This window comes from Dipteris shenzhenensis, chromosome 7 (assembly GCF_047967505.1).
Source record: "Dipteris shenzhenensis isolate YYH24624 ecotype China chromosome 7, Dip_SZ_1.0, whole genome shotgun sequence".
NCBI classification, from domain to species: Eukaryota; Viridiplantae; Streptophyta; class Polypodiopsida; order Gleicheniales; family Dipteridaceae; genus Dipteris; species Dipteris shenzhenensis.
The window spans coordinates 54,912,285-54,935,109 of NC_141602.1; the positions used below are offsets into that span (position 1 = coordinate 54,912,285).

A 22,825-nucleotide genomic window follows, 5' to 3' on the forward strand; every position below is an offset into this window, starting at 1 on the left:
GGGAAAAAAAAAAAAAACCCGGCCCCTTCCCTTAGGTTTACCCTAGCTACCCTAGGGTTAATTAAACCCCCCAATTAATTTTTGGGCAACTACCCAACTTTAGGCAGCCCCAACGAAAAGAGGCGAACCTCTTTGTTATTCCGTATGGCCTGCACCGTACGGATCTCCCCGCAGCAGCAGCCCGCCTCAGCCGGTGGACCGTACGGATTTGCACGCCAGCCTACCTGCGCAGCCCTAGCCTCGCCAACACGCCAGCCTACCTGTGCAGCCTTAGCCTCGCCAGCACGCAGCCTACCTGCACAGCCTAGCCTCGCCATATTGCAGCCTACCTGCGCAGCCCTAGCCTCGCCATTTCGCTCAACGCAGCCCCTTTTTCGCTGCCCTGCCTGGCCTCGCCATTGCACTGCCAGCCCACACAGGGTCTGCCGCCCTTCAGGCCTCGCCATCTTGCTGCCAGCCCACACCACCTGCTGCAGCCTTCACGCAGAAAAACGCTGCCAGCCCTCTGCCTTTTTCGCTGCCAGCCCTCTGCCTTTTTCGCTGCCAGCCCTTTGCCTCTGTCGCTGCCAGGTTCTTTCCCTTTACAGCCCCGCTGGTATTGCAGCCCTGCTCTTTTCCAGCCTGCAACGGGAGCACAACATCAGCCAGCCTTTCGGTCACAAAACAGCCTGCAAACAGATTTCGCCATGACAGCAGCAGCCTGGTGTGCCAGCCCCTATTGTGATCCACATTCGGGTACCTGCAGTCTGTTGCGCCATTGATAGCCTGCTCTCCTTGCCAGGTGGAGTCTTTCCATTCTGCTTTTAAGGATTCTCTTGTCATTATCAAAATACAGCAAATGAAAGAATCTCCCTTAAAGCATGGAAACCCCTAGTAATTCACCCGGCATTTCAAGGACACCTCAGGCATCATCTACCACACAATATCGTGTTCAGATTGCACAACCAGCCCATTTCGGAGCTTTTGCATCGTGGGTCTTCTGTATCACGTGCCCTTCTAGTGATTTGGACCACATCCTATATCTTCTGCGTGAGGCACCTCAGTTACATTACTTCCTCAGCACAGTACAGGTTGTGTTCCACGAGACACGAAGATATCCAGAACCCGATATTCCTCAAGAGTTTGCTGTCCATCTGTGGAGAGAATTTTATCCCTCACCTTTAGCATCTCCAGGGTACTCTCCACCTCCTTCAGCTCCCAGATATCCTCCTATACAGGTTGTACCTTCTCCAAGACAGTATTTACACTCCGAAGGCACTCCTCCTCCTGGATATCCTCCACTTCCGACAGCAGCTCATCCCTTCTCAGATCCGTGGACTCTGCAACCTACTCCTGTACTCTCACAAGCAGTAACACCTCTTTCGGCATCACTAGTGTTACCTCAGACAGGACCTCCTTTACCAGACTTCCACGGGTGGTTCCATCCTGCCTCGCGTGCCCCCTCCAACATGAGCAACCTCAGGGAGCAGCCCGAATCCTCTTTCAGGAATGGTACAAACTAGAGCGCAAGTTCGCCCTTTTCTCACAGGGATCTCCGATATGTCGCAACGCTCGCGTGAAGCCTCTCCAGAGATCAAAGAATCAAGTCCAAAAAAGACCCCTGACGTCAACGTACAAGGCGAATCACTATTGCAACTTCAAATTTCCCAGCTTCAGAACAGCATCTCCGACTTGGTCCAGAAAGTTCAACAACTTCAAGATTCTCGAAGTACCACACATACAGAGGATGACGTGACGCAACCAGACGACTATGCGGATTCATTTCCACCAGAGGTAGAAAACACTGAACTATGTGCCCTCTACCAATTACTTCAAGCTTCCAAAACAAAAAGAATTGACATCAAACTTCCGGAAGCCTACACTGGTCAACGCAATCGCCGAATAGTTGACCAATGGCTCGCAAAAATGCGCATGTATTTTGATACTGTTGACCTCACTGAAGGCAAAAAGATCGCCTTGGCAGCCTCCCTCCTCAAGGATACAGCTTTTCTATGGTGGCAAAGACGCTTAAAGGACGGAAAAAGTGTGTTAACATGGGAACGTTTTGAACACGTGCTCCGTAAGCAGTTCATACCTGCCAATGCAGACTTCCAAGCACGTTCAAAACTCCGATAGTTGGAACAAACGGGCTCCCTGTCTTCCTACATCTCTCAGTTCACCACATTGGTGCTGGAGATTGATGGTTTAACTGAGGATGATCGCCTTCATGCTTTCATCTCAGGCCTAAATCCCTCGTTACGCATTGATGTCCTTAAAGCAAACATCACCACCACAACTGGCGCTATTGCTTACGTAGAGCGCATTACAGATTTCCAAAACACAGGGAAGCGGAGTGCTAATCGCACACAGAACCCTCCTATGGCCAAAGGTGCTCGCCCTCAAGATAACACCAGGTTTCGAAAAAACTTCGGTAATCAAGGTTAGCGACAGTCTCAAGATCTCCAGAAGCCTCAGAAACCATATGCTGGATTCCAACAGAAGCACTCCTCCAAGGATCGCGCCTCTTCTTCTTCACAAAGTCATTACCGACATCCCCAACATAAAGGTGCGGCCACTGACAAGAAGAACAACTCCAGCATAAAAGGACTTTGTACCATCTGTACAGGCGACCATAGATGGTTCGATTGTCCCAAGCGACCAAAGCAAAATTCCAATATGGAACCTAGCACTTCCCAAAGAGAAGATGCTACCCCAGCATAAGACAAGAAAGGCAAAGTTGTTCAAATGGTGAATACCATCCACCTGAGCCTTGCCAGCAACCCCGAACCTTCCCTGGCCACTCAAGTACTTTTTGTTCAAGGATCGATTCGTGGAACAACAGTCACTATCCTCATCGATAGTGGCTGCTCTCATAATTTCCTAGCTAGTTCGATGGTCGACAAACTTCGGTTGACCACCAATCCTAGTCTCATGGACTATCAGATTGAACTCGCAAATGGAACTACTTTCTTGTCCAACACTAGAATCAAAAACTTGTCTTTTCGCATCCAACATTACACGGACAAGTTGAACTTCGACATCATGCCTCTTTCTCGGTACGATGTCATACTTGGACAATAGTGGCTCTACGACTATGATCCATCGATCAGTTTTCGCAGCCATACTATCCAGTTTGTCCACTAGGGAAAACTTATTGAGCTAACTGGTTCTAGGGACTCTCCTTCAACCCCAGTTGCCATGCTTGTCGCTCTTGGAAACGTTATCTCATGGGAGCCGACTCTGTGGTCAAGACAGACCATCATTCTTTAAAGTATATCTTTACTCAGCTAGTCATGAACGCTCGACAAGCACGCTGGGTTGAGTTTCTGGCCAACTTTCACATGACCATTGAGTACATTCCAGGACTATGCAATGTAGTTGCCGATGCTCTCAGTAGGTTACCTCTAGCATCAGCTATGGTAATCTCTACATTATCTGTGGATGTTTCGAATTCATTCAAAGGGAAGTATTTCAATGATAAAGACTTCGGCACAGTAGTACAAGTTCTTTCAAAAGATCAACCTTCAACTTTCGAACAGAAGATTTTCTCATCCTATTCTTATACGGACGACCTTCTGTATTATCAAGATCGCGTCTGTGTACCACATGACAAGGATGTTCGACGTCTTTTGTTAAAAGAGCATCATGTAGTTCCTTATGCTGCCCATCCAGGCATCAATAAGACTTATCGGTTACTCAGTGCAACATACTACTGGCCTCAGATGAAAGGCGATGTCATCAAAATGGTTACATCTTGCTTATCTTGTCAACAAATGAAAGCAAGCCGACGACTTCCAACAGGACTTCTTCAGCCTCTTCCAGTTCCAACTGAAAGGTGGGAAAGTATTTCCATGGATTTCATTACAACACTACCACGATCCTCCAGAGATAACACTCATATTATGGTAATTGTTGATCGATTGTCCAAAATGGCACACTTTGTTGCTTGCAAAAGCAGTGCACAGGCTCCGGACATAGCCAAACTCTTCATACAACACATCTTCCGACACCATGGATTGCCCAAGAATATCATATCCGACAGAGATTCTAAGTTTACCAGTCACTTTTGGATTTCACTATTCGAATCTTTGGGTACAACTCTACTGTTCAGTTCAGCCTACCACCCAGAATCAGATGGCCAGACTGAAAGAGTCAACCAAGTTCTGGAAGAAATGCTTCAACATTATATTCAGTCACGCCTTGCAGCTTGGGAAGAGTATCTACCACTCCTTGAGTTTGCTTATAATAACTCTTTCTATAGTGCCATCAGCATGACTCCTTTCCAAGCAGCTTATGGACACACTCCGATTGTACCAACGAATTTTGTACTTCAACATCGAGTGGCCCTAGCTGATCAACTGGTTCAAGAAATGCAAGACATTCTATTGCAAGTAAGGGATCATATGCGAAAAGCACAAGAGCGGTATCAACGGTCTGCCAACAAACATAGACGTCACTTGGAATTTGACACTGGTGACATGGTGCTATTATTTGTAGCCCCACTTCGCTATAAGACGGTTAAGTCTGTGTTTCCTAAGTTGCGACCAAGATACTATGGACCTTTCCGGATCGTCAAGAAAAATTCACCTTTAAGTTACAAATTGGAATTACCACCATCATGGGGTAAAATCCATCCGACATTTCATATTTCTTGGCTAAAGACGTACATTCCAAGCGATGAAGCAGTTCCTCCTGCAGGTGATTATGTCCCAGAAATCGAAGACGATTATGTTCTCCTTATTCCTGAGCGTATTCTGGCCCATTGACAGCGAGAGACTCGACATCGACTTATCACGGAATTCCTTGTTCTTTGGCGAGATCTGGATGACTCCGATGCTACTTGGCAGTTTGATGAAGACTTACAGCAGTACCCTGACATTTTACAGCAGTATTTTCAGAATTTACCGTGATATTTTCTACATCAGTTCATTATCTCCACCAGGGTCTTCTTTTGAGTGGGAGGGGATGTCACGATCTGTGACGTATTCCTTTCTCTATTTCTAGACTTATGGATGGTTTGATGAATGGACACTTGTGGAAGAGTATGCCCTTTCGACGGGACACTTGCCCTTTGGATGGGACACTTCCTAATGAGGCACAACCCTTCACAAGAGACATCCTATTGAAGAGACATTCCTATTGTAATGTACCCTCTCATCAATGGCCACACCCTTCACAAGGGGTACACACCTCTTCATGCACATACCCTTTGGAGTACACACCTTTCATGTGTGACTCTTCACTCTCTATATAAGAGAGGCCCAATTGTATGGATGACACAACATCTACCCTACAGACATTCAAGCAATACAATTATTCCTTGTTCTCTGCTATCTCAGTCTCCTTTCTGTTCCTTAGTACATTTCTAAATATAGTAAATCTAGGATTTCTTACAGCAGAAAATCAGGCCTTGACTACTTAATCTTCATGAGAGATTGACTCCCCCTCCATCCTCGTGAAGGACTAGTGATTCAAGAGGTTAAGGGTCTTTGTAGAATTGTCGGTCCATATCTGTCCTTCAATGCTGTCCAGGCTCTAAAGGCTGTCTCCGCAAGCTAGATATGGGGAGTACTGAGTCAGCTGCCATCCCAGTAATCATGGACAATGGCTTTTCATCCTTGTCCTACCACTTGTCAACCTCTGCTGCAGGTGCTACAATCTTGCCCATGTCATCAACCATCAACTTGAGCTTTAGCTCAGTACCTGTTTCTGGGTGGTTTCATATCTTCACCTTCCAATTAATGGTTCCCTTTTAATTTGCCATTGGATCTGAAGAAACAGAAAATTCCAACAGCTTTAACTTAAACACCCTGCAACCAAAACTTGACTAAAACGCAAAGGGACTCCCTCCTTCCGAGTCAACTGTTGAATTAGATTCTCTTGGCTCCGATACCATGTCACACATAATAGGGTAGCATTTATGTCACTACCCCTGCAGTACCCATTCTCTCAGTCCTTTCTCACATGTGCGCACACTTGCGGCTTCCAAATATAAGTGAAGGCCAATTTGGAATTTTATGCAGTTGATGCAAAAAGCAAAATACAAGGTGAAAAGAGAGACAAAAATTAAACCACATATGCCTTCCTGCCTCCAAAGAAAACGGTTCGCAACACATAGATGATAATCTAAGCTCCGTTGAGTAGGTTTTGATCTCTCCTTTTGTTGAATTAGATGGATTTAACGGGGGAAAACCACATTTGAGACCGTGCTGGCTACTTACAATTGAGGTGATTAGGGGAAGGAGCACAAAGAAGCCTTTGAAGCAGCAATGTATTGCACTTGGGCTAATATAGTGATAAAGTGGGGCACTTGCACCCTCGTGGCTTCAATTTTATGGAATCGGCATTGTGTGGTTCCTCACCATGGGTAAATTGTTATCCTCTCCAAATCTTAGGGGTTGGCATTCTACGTCTCCATGTGGTAGGAACTTCTCCACAACATTGCACATCTAATCGATTGCCTATCAAAACCTGTAATACATAAAATGTCATAGCATTGGGATACTCAACATGGTTGCATGTTGTGAAGGGTCATCAAATCCTCATAGGAAAACGACTCATTGATAGTGAGCAAGTTTACAAGTCCGGATTTGTCTTCACAATGTGGTTTCAATGGGCATGCCCCTATGGTGTGAATCAATCGTATTGGTTCGTGTTCATTGGGACCCTTTCCCTTGTCTTCATGCCTTGGCAAGTGGAGCTACTCTATGGTTGGAGGGTGCAAGTGGTGCTTCTTCTTGTTTTTGTTACTATTTAGGCCTTTGTTTGGCCAGTGGGGCAACTCTTTGTTTGTTCTTCCTCTTCATTGTCTCCTCGAATTGGTCATCTAAAACATTTGCAGGTTGGGGCGGCAGTTGGCTCTTGTTTTCCTCTGTGCTTCTTGCCAGTAGAGAGAGTTGAGATCATACACATCTTTCCTCCTTCCATCCCACTTGGATCTTTGCAACCTAGTCATTGAATCGCAAGTCCATGAACTTCGCCCAATTTACTTGTGCACCTCTTATTGTCTTCAATTCCTTCTAGTCCACCTTTCACAACACGCACTCGTCTAGTTCTTTCAGTTGAATTTGTTTTGAAAAAAATCAATAGAAGATATTTTCATTTCCATCCTTAGCCTTTTTTGTTGCATACCCTTGCCTTGCAACCATGCATCATTGTTGAAAAGGGCATCGCAATGGCTACTACCATGCAAAAGGGTCAGTAGTGTCATCACGGGTCTTTGACAACCTAGGCACTCATCCTAATCATTCTTCACTAATCATTATTGTGCACCCCTTTGCATCAAATTCCTTAATTTAGCTATTGTAGGACTTGATCTCCTTCACAATGAGGCTTTCATTGAATGCCTCACTCCATGGCAATTCATCGGATCTGTGAACCCAACCCAATTAGGTATAGTAGTTGAATGAGGTTTTCATCCATTGGAAATGTTGGGAGGGTTAAGTCCAAGGCCCTTTAGCTTTCCTAGCTTCAACTTCTTTAGTGCAAACCCTTTGGCCTTCACGCCTACAGTGCTTCAGTGGGGCTCGCAGCTAGATGGAAAAGGTGAGCTCACTTTCCTTGGAGGGTTTATATATGCGAGCTTCAAGGGTTTTCCTCCTCAATGGTCTATCGATTGTTAGATCATCACTCTCTCGCCACCTATTTTTCCCATGATTAGGTCCTCTCACGTGGAATCATGAACCTGCACTAGCTCATCATGTTGCTACTCTACGCCGACTTGCAGTAGTACTTACGCAATCTCTATCTTGTGACCTGCCCAGATTCATCATCCACCATTCATCTTTACAGGCGTCCAGAAACAATCCCCCTTGCTTGTAGACTGATTTCCTACCCTACACAGTCCCCAAAACCCAAAAAGATGCCATCTGCAATTTTTGCTCTGATTTTCAAACACATTTGGTGATATTATGCTCTGAGGGTTCTTGAGGGCTACAGAAACACTGTGATACAAGAAATTTTAAAAATCTTGAAAAATATTTTAAACCCTAATTTTTTGCTAAACCTTGATAATCAAATTTTAGGGCTTTTTTTCTTTTTGCATCCCTTGAGCTGTATTGAAGCCTCCTGCATGTAGACATTTGGGGATTTCATAAAAATTTTGTAATTTCATCACATTCATTTGGGAATTTTTTCCCTCTTGGGCAAAGTCGCCCAACTTTGAAGTTTCCAACCTGACCTTGGTAAAAACTTCAACCCGACGTTGGTATTTCAACATCTCCAGTTTTGAGAGTCATGGGATGATTGCCCTTGGTAGCTGCTCCCATGGTCGACATTGACATACCTTTAGGGACATTCTTGCCATGATCTTCATCAACACATAATTGACAGGAGGGATGTGCACACTTGTGTGCATGCAGCTACTCGGGGAACATCTCTCATTCCGAGAGATCTGTATTTTTTATTTTGTGTGTGTCTAAGGGTACTCTGCCATGGGATGTCCCCCAAAATGAATGCAAATAAAAATTGTGCGCTGAGTCAATAAAGGTTCTCTACCTTGGATAGTCCTCCTAAAATGATGTATTGCTTTTATATTTATGGTGTGTGGTTCCATGTCCCTAATCAGTCCATGGAGCCAAGAGGGGGATGTACTGCGGGAGTCATGTATTGGCTTTGATAGGTCTATTTATCAAGCGTGGCATATGAGTTCCAAGATGGTGGTGCAGTAGTCTCCTAGACCTCTGAGTTGGCCATGCATCCATGTATGATGAGCCTGTGATCCATGTTAGTTGAACCTCTGAGTCTATACCATGCTCACTAGCCTCTAAGCCATGCTCACTTGCCTCTGAGTTAGCATGGGAGCCATGTCTAATTCTAGACCATTGTTGCACAATTTGATGATTGTCATTGTCATTAATTGTTCTTAGTTCCATTCCGGTAGTCACTCACCTTTCCGCCATGGGGGGTTATTAGAAAATGGAGTCAAGTTAAGTCAGTTTTGGTTTATTCTAGTGAGTTCTAGTGTGAGTTTTACTCTAGTGTGCCTATGGATGCCACGTGTCGCATTGTGAGTTATCCCATATGCATTGGTATTCATATGTTTGTGTGTGCTCTATATAGTGTACTTGTCACATGTCATATCAATCAAGCATCAAGCCTTTTGGTCATGTAAGTTCCTTTTGGTTCATTGTTCTTGCTATTTCATTTCCATTCCATTATGTCTTTATTTGAGTATCAGTATCTCTCTCCCTAGCCTACCCTCTCTCTCTCTCTCCCTCTCCACCGTGTGCCTTCACTTAGACCATAAAGGGGAAAAAGGTTGAATGTGTTGCTTTTCCATATATCATGATTCATAGCTATCCATATATCATGATTCATAGCTATCCTTATGAAAATAGATCTATGGAAGGCCTTGAACCATGTTTGTCTACTTTGATAAACTCATTGAACTTTTAAGATTGAGGTGCAAGAAGCTATTAAATACCTTTGCAAACATATTGATGAAGATACTTTAAACATTCTACCAATTTTGGAACCTTGTGCAATGCTTTTGTTTAGATCACAAAAATCTTAGATGATGCAATCAATATTGATGAAGACTAACTCCATTTCACTTTCAACCATCCACCATGTGATAAGAGATCCCATGCCATAGTTAAATGAAGTAAGAAGCCCCTCTACTTTGTCCATTGTCTTCATCACTATGAAGAGGAATATTGCTAATTCTTGCTATCAAGTATGTGGCCTATTGTCACCCATGATTACATTATTTTTTACATTCTAGCTTGGATGCAATCTTGAAAACCATCTTGGGATGGTCACTCTATAAAAAAACATGTAACGTGTGTAAGCACGCACACATTTAGAACACCCTATATTTAAAATTTTACATTTTGTTTGTATTGCTATTTTTTCTTCTTTTGTATATCCCGTTGTACATGTGCATACCATAATTATATTAGATAAGTACTTTCTCAACCCCATCTTGTCCGTGTGGATGGTCCGTAAGTCCCCTAAATTCAACCACCCCTTCCATTAATGGACCTACTATGGTACATGTTGTACAAAGTGATCACATTGAAAAACTCATTCTTCCTTATGAAAATGTAACCACTTACTCCAAAGTCAAACCATCATTGTCTAAGTGCTTTGGATTTATTGCATTTGAGTATCCAAAAATAAAATACTAAACTTTGTTATCTTGGGGATGATTTTGATTTTCTACATTGACAAAATCATCATTTTGTCTTTAATTTTGATGTTGCAATGTCTCTTTCCTTTTCCAAAGTATAGTTATTATAATTAACACTTCTCTTTGTAGAGTTGGACTGTCAATTCCCCATATTGAAGTTATATCCTTCTCTTAAATTCCATGTACTTTAATTGGCAGGACCACAATGCTAATTGGGGTTGGCAAGCTTTGGACCGAGAGGCATTGGATTGTCTAGACTCTATTTATCAAAATGATAATGTACTTCCTGTTCCCAATTTTCGCCCATCAAAATCTCCAACAAAAAATCTCTTCGATGTGAGATCACAGATTCAAAGACTCTCTTGGATATTCATCAAGTTTAATCATCGAGATGGTCAAAAAGTATCTTTAAGGCATCTTAAACTTTCACAAATTATGTAAATTGGGACTTATAACAAGATTATTATTATTTATGTCTTGTACCGTTAAATTTTACTATACTACATCAATACATTGCTCTTGTTAATTTGGTACAGGTTCAAGCATTATATTTATTAAATTCCTCAACATGTATACGGTCCCATACTAGTATGATATTGAGGGAAAAAAAAAGTATTTTCCTTATAATGTGATTAGAAAAAATTGACATATATTAGTGTGTGACCAGCCAAAAAAAATATGTATATCATTGTCTAATCACACTTCAAACATTTTGTATTTCTCCAATCAAACATTTTGTATTTCTCCAATCATTAACTTAATGCCTTGGTAGCTAGCAATGATCCAATATGTCAACTGTTAGAAAATACATAGGAGACGTTATCTAACATACCAACTATTTTTCATTATCCATGAATGCAATATCACAAAGATATAATTAGAGCTAAAAGCTTGCCAACAAACAAGCATGGCTTCCTCTCTTGCTTACAAAAAAGTCATTATGTGATCTAAATCAATCATATGCTTATTCTTCTCTTTAATTTTTCATCAAAAATCATTGAGTTCCATAGAACGAATTCACCAAAGCATACCATATGTATGAGGCAATTTTAAAATTATCATCTAAAACAAATAAGAATTATCATATTGGCATCTACTTAAACAATCTGTTGGGTATGTAAGCTCTCTAAGTAGGTAAATTTCTTATTCTAAACTCAAATAAAATGTCATAGGATGTGATCACAGGTAGCACATGATGTAAGTCTTATCATTCTTAGAAAGTATAGATAGATAGAGAGAGAGAGAGAGAGAGAGAGAGAGAGCAACAATGAAGCTTAATACGAAGCACCTCCAACGCAAGATACAAGATACTTCTTACATTGGCCTATTCACAGTACAGTCAAAACTGATCCTGCCTCCCATGAGAGATGAACCAACTATCAACTACTTTGAATCTTCCAATTAAGATGGACTCATTGTGTGATATAGAGAATCATGCACAATTTCTCTTCATAGGTTCAAGTAAGATACAAAATGTAGCTTTTTTATACTCTTTACAACTGGAAGCAAAACCTGAGTAAAAGCAAGAAGATAGAACATGCTCTCTGCAAACTATGAAGATGTAGGCTGGCTACGTGCACACTGTGTATGGATTAATTCCAAAGTCAGTGACAGACAACATTACCTAGATGAAGCAATTCTTATAAAAAGCATTTATGACAGGTGGCCATTTCCAATGTGAAGAAAGTACTACCACAGTAGGCATTCTGTGAACACTTAGGCATTGTACATCTAAAACTTTGCTTATGTACTACAAACGTGATGGAGCAAAGGTGAGGAAACGATTCTTCTTTACTGCAAGTTATCACGTAAATCAGCTAATCAAATCAATCTTTTGGTTTCATTACCACTCATGCAAATCGTGACCACTATCGCAAATTGGTCTTTTGCTATCTTTACCATTCCTGCAAACCCCGCCATGAAACATGTCAGCCTAACCACGGAGAAATATTTGATAAAATGTTGCAAGAAAAGGTCTTATCTTATAATGAGAGTGGAGTGTATAGAAGAGAGGTACTTAAACCTTCATTGAAAATTATAGAAAGGTTTTTACCTATAAATAAAAACTCAACATAAAGACCAAACACACATTATTTAAAATATATACGACATATATAAGTAAGTACACAAGAAATGTAAAAATGTAAAAAGAATATAAATAAAGAGCAACCGAAAAAAATGTGTAAACAATGAGAAGAGAAAAAAATGATGGCTTGCCTATTAAAGGTTGGTAACCTTTGGAAGAGCCCGTGGCTCGTGCGGGTAATGAGGGTGCGTAATGAGGACGCAACGACGCACGAGGGATTACGGATCTCTTCGTTTGGGCCGCCCAATAGTCGAGGAGCAGCGTATCGTAGCGTAGTACAGCAGTAGCAGCAGTCAGGACCGTGGGGGTCGATGGTCTGTAACAGGGAGGCTAGGAGCGCACTGCACCCGAGTGGGCTGCGGGCAGCACAAGCAGCTGTAGGGGGTGTACTCAGAGCTTAGGAAGGGTAGGGCTGAAGTGCGACACAGGCAGCCAGAGAGTATAGCCACAGAGTAGAGGGCATGCACAGTGAGGAGTAGCGTAGCACCGCGGGTGGTAGCATAGCGCAACGGCTAGTGAAAGAACAAAAGACACCATGATAAGATCATTAAATGAAACATGATTGAAACACAATATCAGCAATTTTTTATACCAGAAAATATGTTGGGCGCATTTCTGTGTGAGCATGTTTGGTTATTGTTGATGAAAGTAATTTGGTTAGCTAATACAAAAAACAAGGGTGCATGGAGATTAACCATGTACTACAATCAAACTGCCTGCCAATTCAGCTGACTAAGCACAGCCTGCTGCACGACACGATTGACTCACAGTGGAAGAAGACAAGTAAAATGTATCTTGTAGACACTTGTATGAGCTCTGGTCTGAAACCTGGAGTACTGATTTGAATCCCAAGACTTCAAAATCTGTAATACCCATGGAAAAATAAGAACACAATGCTGCCAAGATTTCATTACGTTCTCTTCCTGGTAGTTGGGATATTGTATTTATTAAACACTGCTTATTGAGCCATGTGAAATTGTATGACTCAGCAAAGACCACGTACAAAACTTACAACTAATAGTTCTCAGCTGTGGGTGATGAAATTGTCTCATATTGCCAGTTGGGCTTTCGTTTAAGATCTCTGCTGTGATTCATGTACATGTCTCATACACCAATCCGAGTTATTCATGGAGAAATTGGATGAATGGAAAGTGCACATGCCATGGTAGTAGATGGGCACTCTTAAAGGAAAAACAAGAAGAGGTAAGGGCGTGCCAAGCTCCATTGAAGAACAAATGAAATCCCGCAGTACGACAGCTTTGCAGACTGAGGTAGGAAAGCTCAAGGCAAGGATGCAACCCTCAAGCAAGAGATGAAAGAAATGAAGGAAATTTGGGCACAAGAAAGAAATGCAATAGAAATGGAACTCAAATGTCGGCTAAACGTTTTGGGCCTCACGTCTTTTATGGGAGACATGACTCTGCTTGGGCTCTTTCTGTATGCCTCCGTGGATACTTCCTGGGAGATTCTGGCAAGCATATGTGTGGGGTATTTGGAGGTCTAGATGCACAAAGGCCTTGGATGGTTCCCAGGTCCACCTTGCGCCAGTATTTGGACATATACTATACATACATTGATGGCCATTTGGATACCATTTGGGTGAGTCTGTAGGGATAATCCCAGGCTGCCTCTACCAAAAGGACTGTTTTCCTTGGAGAATGGAGTGGCTCGTCATTTTTCTCAGTGGCACTTTCAGCTTCAACCTTGGATTTTTTCTAGCTCTCTTGCATGAGCTTGATTTTTTCCCTTTTAGGATGTTTTTTTCTCAGGCATTGCATGATGTACTTCTCCCATGAGCATTGCTATTGGAGCTTCCTTCATACATAATAGAAAATTTTTGCTTAGGAAAAAAAAAAACTCGCTAAAGGGATTGAAATTAGAGCTCAAACGTTCAAACAATCAAATATATGTGTGCTGGATGCAAAGATACAATTCAACAGCGATGATGGAGAGTTTGTTCTTGTTGGGGTAAAGGGCAGTGTGCCCGCCCACTTGTACAATGCCCATGTATACTCATATATATATGATAGAGGAATAGGCTGGAGTAGCTTTTGCTCCACCATATACGGTGTCTCTTATCCCTTCCTAAGTGCTCCCTCTTCTCCCACAACTGGTATCAGAGTCAGTGAACTACAATGTCTGAGAAGTGAATTCTCGAGATGTAGTGACTGTGGGGCTTCTTCAATCGAGGCATTTTCTTGCTGGAGTGTTACAACAAATCTTGGCGGCTCAAGTTGGCTTGCAATCCCTATGTGCAATCGATGTGTGTATGGCTAATAATCGGCCTGTATGAAGGATGCATGTGTATTTAGAATCGATACACATCTACGATGCATAATGACCAAGCCCTGTGAATCCAACTCTAGCTTTTGGCCTGCGGAGCTATGCAAAGTTCCATTCGATTGCTCTGTCACGTATTGCTAATCGGAACCTTATTAGTAATTCACGCTCCATCAAAGATTTTTGACAACTACTGCACACATCTTGTCGGTCAATTTGAGACTGTCGACACTTACTATCGCAAGTGTAGCAGCACCGTGTGCAATCAATTACTTCAAAGTTTGCTGAGGAACCAATGCTAGAGGGCTGGAGGTCAGTGTGGGGCTCCTTGTAAAAGATGTGTGGCGTGGCCGTCTACTGGGCAAAGGAGCTGTGGTGGCATTTCGGATTGCCTGTGAGCCCTTGAGCTCGTTTAGGAGAAGGGTTGAGGAGTCGCTCTCCTAGCATTGGAAGGAGACTGTCAATGGAGATCATCGATGATGTCATGTGTTGCCAGCTTATGAAGCCGTGGAGCGGCCATAGATCCCCTTGCAGGTGAGGCTTGCTCGTCATTAGAGGTGAGGCGTTGCACGGAGGGCTGTAGGGAAGCTCTTTGTAGATGCAGCTGTTGCAGATGGCTCGTGAGCAGGAGAGTATTTTAAGTCTGAGGCACTTGTAAGGGCTGATAGGAGCCATGGACACACTGGAGGTGCCCTTGAGAGGATGGCACGAAACAGGCTATGGGTGAGCAAGGTCGTAGAGATTGCAGTTCTATGTGGAGTGCTTGTAGGAGTCGCTTGTATGGCATAGCAGTAAGGAGCCGGCCATCAGAGGCTGTAGTTGTCACCCTACACGGTAAAGCTTCGCAGTCAAATCAATGCATTTAAGGCATGTTGCCTATCTTTCTGGTGCTTATATCCATGTTGGACACCTAGATAGGCAGTATTTCCCGTGATTGGCTTGGCTCGGGGGTATGGTTAGGCACCTCGAGCCACAGTAGGCCGGCATTGAGACTCACCAGTTTAGGAGTGCTCTCTGCAGGAGGCCCTTGATCAGATGCTTGAAAGTTCACACATGCTTTGACAGTGGTACATGCCTGGTTGAGATGCATTGACAGTTCGTTTGATGCATGGTTATTTGCCTATGTTGGATACATACAGTGGTACGGTGATGTACTGAGATCCTATTAGATTAGCATTGTTTGGAGCTGTTTCAGGGCTGGTTTGTCAGCATTTTGGGGCTGATTTGTTACCGTATTCGGGGCTGATTTTATGGCATTGTGTTTGCCATTGGTCAGGACATTACAGTTGGCATATGTCGAGGCCGTTTTTGGGGCTGTTTTGCCGGAGCAGATGAGTGCTGTAAAGGGCAGCAAGCATACAAGGAAGCTACTGTTGCTGTTTTTATGACAAAACAGTCATTTTCAGGATTGAATATCTCTTTCCTGATGCGGAATTTTGTGCCAAACTAGAAAGTTGTAGTTCACAGAACAGACTACAACTTTGCTTTTGGAAGCAAGTTGATCTGGTATACACTGCAGGAGTTACAGCCTCTACAAAACCACAAAAAGTTGCAGTCTATTGTCTATTTGTGACCAATGTGTAGGAAGCTGTTTTTCAGGTGAGAATATCTATCTGAGAATCCACAAGGATTTGGCTCTTGAGGTCAACTGACAAGTTGTAGATCTTTCTACAAGCTACAATTTTGCTGTTTACAGCTTTGGCATCCGGTCTTTCGGTGAAAAGATATCGTTGCTCAAATACAAGGACAGCGTGTTATCTTGCCCAAAGTGAATGTGAGGTATTGTTGTAGGAATTTCTCTTGCACAACAGTGAATTGGGAACTCACAGTAAATTATAGAAAGTGATTGGGATCTCACTTCAGTCTAAGGGCATTATTGGCATTTTGGCAAGTCACTTTGACACATTTGGCAAGTGGTAAATGCTTGATTTTGATGACAAAGGGTTGCACACTTGAGGTGATGCAGTAAATGCCATTTCAATGCATTATGGATTTGCATTGGTGATGTTGCACTGATGTTTATGGATAGTTGAGCTAGGCTCCTACTGCCATTGGTTGAGCAGGCATTGCTCATTTGGTTCAGTGCATTGCTTACTTGGATTGCCAGGCATTGGCAGGTTGCTGGGCTGCATATATTCCTGTTTATGCCTCTTTATGGCTGAGTGCTTTTGAGCATTGGATCAGCCAGTTTATTTGGAGACCTGATTGGTCTGGACAACACTATATTTTTTGGTCATTTGGGTTGCCTATTGCACTATACTACTCTTTGGTTGTCAGCTATTGTGCCATAGATATGGCATCTACAGCTAGTAATGCCCTCTTTGATATTGAGAGGTTGGATGGATCAAACTTTCAGTATTGGAAAGAGCAGATTTATGATGTGTTAGTGCAGAAGAGGCAGCATAAGCCCATTCCATGCAAAGGTGTCGAGCCTAATAGCATTAAACAGAGTGATTGGGATGACATGGATGAGCAAGCACACTCTATCATTCAGTCATTACTCTCGAAGTCAGTCTACTTGCAGGTACAAGATGGTGTACAGGGTGTAGACTGCCATGCATATGAGTTCTATACTCGTATATGCCGGATGTATGACCATGATAGTGTTATGTTATAGCATGATGGGTTGAAATGCCCTAATGGGCTGAAATACAGCCTTGATATGCACTCCAGAGGTAGATCAATTGGTAGAAACATGTCATGTTCAAGGGGGAATTCCAAGAGCAAGTCTAGCTCTTGGACTTATGTTAGATGTTTCTATCGTGGAAAGTATGGCCACATGAAAAAGTACTACTGGAAATGGCTAAGAAAATGTAAGAAGAAGAGCAAGGTTAAGAATGACAGGAAGAAGGAGAAGAAGCATGTTGAGCTTCAAGGCGTGGATGCCAGGGTTTCCACTGACAGTAGCAGTGATGAAGGCATTCTCTTGTCTATGTCTGACACCTCCTTCTTGGCCACGGATGTACCCATTCTCGGTGATTGGATGTTAGATCCATGTGCTTCATATCATATGACCCCTCATAGGTCATGGTTCAGTGCATATCAGAAATGCATTGTGGAGAGCAGTTTGATGGGCATTGATCATTGTCACGATCTGTGACGTATTCCTTTCTCTATTTCTAGACTTATGGATGGTTTAATGAATGGACACTTGTGGAAGGGTATGCCCTTTCGACGGGACACTTCCTATGAGGCACAACCCTTGCCCTTTCGACAGGACACTTCCTAATGAGACACAACCCTTCACAAGAGACATCCTATTGAAGAGACATTCCTATTGTAATGTACCCTCTCATCAAGGGTCACACCCTTCACAAGGGGTACACACCTCTTCATGCACATACCCTTTGGAGTACACACCTTTTCATGTGTGACTCTTCACTCTCTATATAAGAGAGGCCCAATTGTATGGATGACAACAACATCTATCCTACAAACATTCAAGCAATACAATTATTCCTTGTTCTCTGCTATCTCAGTCTCCTTTCTGTTCCTTAGCACATTTCTAAATATAGTAAATCTAGGATTTCTTACAGTGGTATCAGAGCAAAATTCACTCCTGCCTGTAGGAAATGCCCCCCACCTTCTAGCGCCAATCTGATACATCTTTTCCGCTAGAAGGATATCCGTGCACATTGTGCATGGAAGAGATGGAGAGGATGAGCATAAAAATTTTGCGCGCCAACCCTGCCTAAAGTCATCTATGGCCTCTCCATCTCCCACACATCACAAGTTGATGTGAATGGACACGACAAAAATCGTGTCTTTTCAGGTGCTTGGGCTGTCCCAAAACCAAGGGACGCACCTTTTCCACCATCGGACACACCTTTTGATGAAGAGTCTCGACTCCTCACTCAAGGGACACACCCCATCATGGACAAAAGGACACACCTATTCATGTAGGGACACCCCTTTTAAAAACAGGGACACACCCCTTCATGAAAAGGTGCACCTATTCCAAGGGTCACAACCCTTCGAATAGGCACACATTTTTAGGCACCAAGCACCTATAAAAGGGTACCTAGAGGGGTAAAAAGGGAAAAAAATAAACCCATCCCCTACCCTTAGGTTTACCGTAGGGTTAACTAAACCCCCAAATTAATTTTTGGGGCAACTAACCACCTTAGGCAGCCCCAACGAAAAGTCGCAGCCCCTTCCTTGATATTCCGTACGGCCTGCACCGTACGGAACTGCACGCCAGCCCTGCGCAGCCCTAGCCCTAGACGATCTGCACACCAGCCCTGTGCAGCCCTGCGCAGATCTGCACGCCAGCGCCTGCGCAGCCCTGGCCTCGCCAGCACGTGCCCTCCCCCCCTGCGCAATCATTGGCCTCGCCAGCACGCAGCCCCCCCCCCCTGCGCAGTCTTTTGCTTTGCCAGCCAAGCCAGCCTAACTGCGCAGCCCAGCCCTACCTTCCTGTGCGGTCCAGCCCTGGGAACTGTACCCAGTTTTTCGCCATTGACAGCCTGCAGCCCCCCCCCTTGTTTCGCCATCTTTTCCTGCCAAATCAGCACCAGTTGCAGCCTCCTCTCGCGATGAAGACAGCCTGTTAACAGCCCGGAGCAGACAAGCCTCGATCTACTCCTCGCAAACCACTGCAACATGGATCTCCGGACAGCGATTTGCAGCCTTCTTCTACGCAACAATTTGGCAGATTAAATCATTGCCAGGTGGAGTCTTTCCAATCTGCTTTTAAGGATTCTCTTGTCATTATCAAATTACAGCAAATGAAAGACGCTCCCTTAAAGCATGGAAACCCCTGGTACTTCACCCGGCATTTCAAGGACACCTCAGGCATCATCTACCACACAATATCGTGTTCAGATTGCACCACCAGCCCATTTCGGAGCTTTTGCATCTTGAGCTTTTTCGGAGCTTTTGCATCCTCTACCTTCTGCGTCAGGCACCTCAGTTACATTACTTCCTCACCACAGTACAGGTTGTGTTCCACGAGACACGAAGATACCCAGAACCCGATATTCCTCAAGAGTTTGCTGTCCATCTTTGGAGAGAATTTTACCCCTCACCTTCGGCATCTCCAGGGTACTCTCCACCTTCTTCAGCTCCCAGATATCCTCCTCTACAGGTTGTACCTTCTCCAAGACAGTATTTACACTCTGAAGGCACTCCTTCTCCTGGATATTCTCCACTTCCGACAGCAGCTCCTTATCCTTTGTCAGATCTGTGGACTCTGCAACCTACTCCTGTCCTCTCACGAGCAGTAACACCACTTTCGGCATCACCAGTGTTACCTCAGACAGGACCTCCTTTACCAGACTTCCACGGGTGGTTCCATCCTACCTCACCTGCCCCCTCCAACATGAGCAACCTCAGGGAGCAGCCCGAATCTTCTTCTAGGAATGGTACAAACTAGAGCGCAAGTTCGCGTTTTTCTCACAGGGACCTCCGATATGTCGCAAGAAATCCAAAGACAGGTGACCGAACTACTCGACAAAGGTCACATTCGGCCCAATCGCAGCCCTTTCAGATCTCCTGTACTACTTGTGGAAAAAAAGAATAAGTCAATGCGCCTCTACATCGACTACCGAGCCCTCAACAAGCTCACTATCAAAAACAAGTATCCATTGCCTCGCATCGATGACCTCTTCGATCAACTTCTACATGCAACACAATTCTCAAAGATTGATCTTCGTTATCATCAAATTCGCATACGAGAAGGCGATGAGTACAAGACCGCTTTTCGAACAAAGTATGGACACTATGAATGTTTGGTCATGCCTTTTGGGTTAAACAATGCCCCGGCCACATTCATGACACTCAGAACGACATCTTCAGGCCTTTCCTCGATAAGTTCGTCATCATTTACCTCGATGACATCCTCGTTTTCAGCAGATCCCTACATGAGCACAAACAACATCTTCACCAAGTTTTTGAAGTTCTCCGCGGAAATTCTCTCTACATCAACATTGAGAAGAGTGAGTTCTTCAAGACCCAACTCGAATATTTGGGACATCTTATTTCCGCTCAAGGCATCTCTGTGGATCCCAAGAAGGTCGAGGTAATCCGAAACTGGCCTACTCCTAAGAATGTTCATGATGTCCGCTCTTTTCTCGGATTGGCAAACTTCTACCATACAAAGGTCTATCAGTTTTCCGAAATCACAGCTCCTATGTCCGAATTATTGAAAAGCACAGCAGTTTTTCAGTGGCTTCCCGAAATAGAGTATAGTTTCCAACAACTCAAGCAAGCACTCACTACCACACCAGTTATGGCTATTGCTGACCCCAACCTTCCATTTGAGGTCATGACCGACGCTTCCGACATCGCTATAGGAGCAGTCTTGATGCAAGAAGGCAGAGTTATTGCTTTTGACAGCCATAAACATTCTGATATCCAAACCCGATACCCGGTTTATGATAAGGAGTTTCTTGCCGTTGTACATGCTTATCGCTCTTGGAAACATTATCTCATGGGAGCCGACTCTGTGGTCAAGACAGACCATCACTCTCTAAAGTATATCTTTACTCAGCTAGTCATGAACGCTCAAGATCTGGATGACTCCAATGCTACTTGGCAATCTGATGAAGACTTATAGCAGTACCCTGACATTTTACAGCAGTATTTTCAGAATTTACAGTGATATTTTCTACATCAGTTCATTATCTCCACCAGGGTCTTATTTTGAGTGGGAGGGGATGTCACAATCTGTGACGTATTCCTTTCTCTATTTCTAGACTTATGGATGGTTATTGTGGAAGGGTATGCCCTTTCGACGGGACACTTCCTATGAGGCACAACCCTTGCCCTTTCGATGGGACACTTCCTAATGAGACACAACCCTTCACAAGAGACATCCTATTGAAGAGACATTCCTATTGTAATGTACCCTCTCATCAAGGGTCACACCCTTCACAAGGGGTGCACACCTCTTCATGCACATACCCTTTGGAGTACACACCTTTTCATGTGTGACTCTTCACTCTCTATATAAGAGAGGCCCAATTGTATGGATGACAACAACATCTATCCTACAGACATTCAAGCAATATAATTATTCCTTGTTCTCTGCTATCTCAGTCTCCTTTCTGTTCCTTAGCACATTTCTAAATATAGTAAATCTAGGATTTCTTACAGTGGTATCAGGGATGTCTATGGTTATGGGGATATCCACCTTGTTATGCCTAGTGGCTCTATTCTTGTTCTGCACAGGGTTAGACATATACCAGGACTTGCTATGAGCAAGATTAGTACTGGACAGTTGGTTGAGGCAGGTTATCATGTCTCTTTGGGTGATCATGCATGGAAGATTGCTAGAGGCAATTTGGTTATGGCTAGGGGATCACGGGTTGGATTCTCTTATGCATTGCATGTATCAGGTGTCGAGGATTAGAGATGCTTATGATTAGTAACCAGCCATCAGTTAGTTTCTGGTATGCCAGACTTGGACATATGTCTGCTGCAAGTATGGAAGCCCTTACAACATTGAGATACATTCCTGTTATGAATGTCTCTCAGATTTTATGTCATGATTGTCATGATGGTCAGTAGTCAGGATCCTCCTTTGTGAGGAAGATAGTCAGTGAGAGGTATGTTGAGCCATTGCAGTTGGTTCATAGTGTTGTTTGTGAGCCTATGCCTACATTTTCACTAGGTGGTGCCTCTTACTTTGTGACATTTATTGATGCTGCTACAAAGTACATATGGGTATATCCGATTCATCAGAAGCATGATGTATATGATACATTTCAGTGCTTCTTGGGTAATGCTGAGAATCAGTCAGGAAAGAAGCTATTGAGCTTGATGACTGATGGTGATGCAGAGTTTACCTCTCCTAGATTTCAGCATCTATGTGATACACTTGGTATCAGGAGGGTGTTGACCACTCCTCATCTTTCTACTCATGATGCCTTGGCAGAAGGCATAAATTGGATTCTATTGGACAGAATTGACAGCATGCTACGATATGCAGGTTTTACCGAATGCTATTGGGCTGAGGCATGTAAGACAGCTGCATACTTACTTAACAGGTCACCCAGGAGATCTCTCGATGGTAGAGTGCCATTTGACTTCTTGACACGTAGGGCACCATGTTATGAGCATTTACGTGTGTTTGGCTACGAGGCTTATGCTCATGGTTCCCGATCGAGGAGGTGTATCTTCCTTGGATACAGTGAGTCCAGTAGGGACTATAGGTTATGGGATTCTTCAGCTAGAGAGCTGATACGCAGCCATAATGTATATTTCAGAGAGGATGCTATGCTTAGACAGCCCAAGACTGTGGATAGCTATATATATGAGTATACATGGGCACTGTACAAGTGGGCAGGCATACTGTCCTTTACCCCAACAACCTCCCACTTAAAGGCAGTGTGCCTTTAAGGGAGTAT

The 22,825-nt window shown here is 43.5% G+C and overlaps 1 protein-coding gene across 1 annotated transcript in view; it reads right to left on the bottom strand.

Moving 5' to 3' along the window:
• Positions 1-432: 432 nt before the first annotated feature.
• LOC147900521 (B3 domain-containing protein Os07g0679700-like) overlaps positions 433-22,825 on the bottom strand; it is a 65,825-nt gene continuing 43,432 nt past the window's right edge. Inside the window, exon 14 of the mRNA XM_087376667.1 lies at positions 433-668. Within this exon, the coding sequence (XP_087232793.1) occupies positions 433-668 (236 nt within the window). The remainder of the gene's footprint in view (positions 669-22,825) is intronic.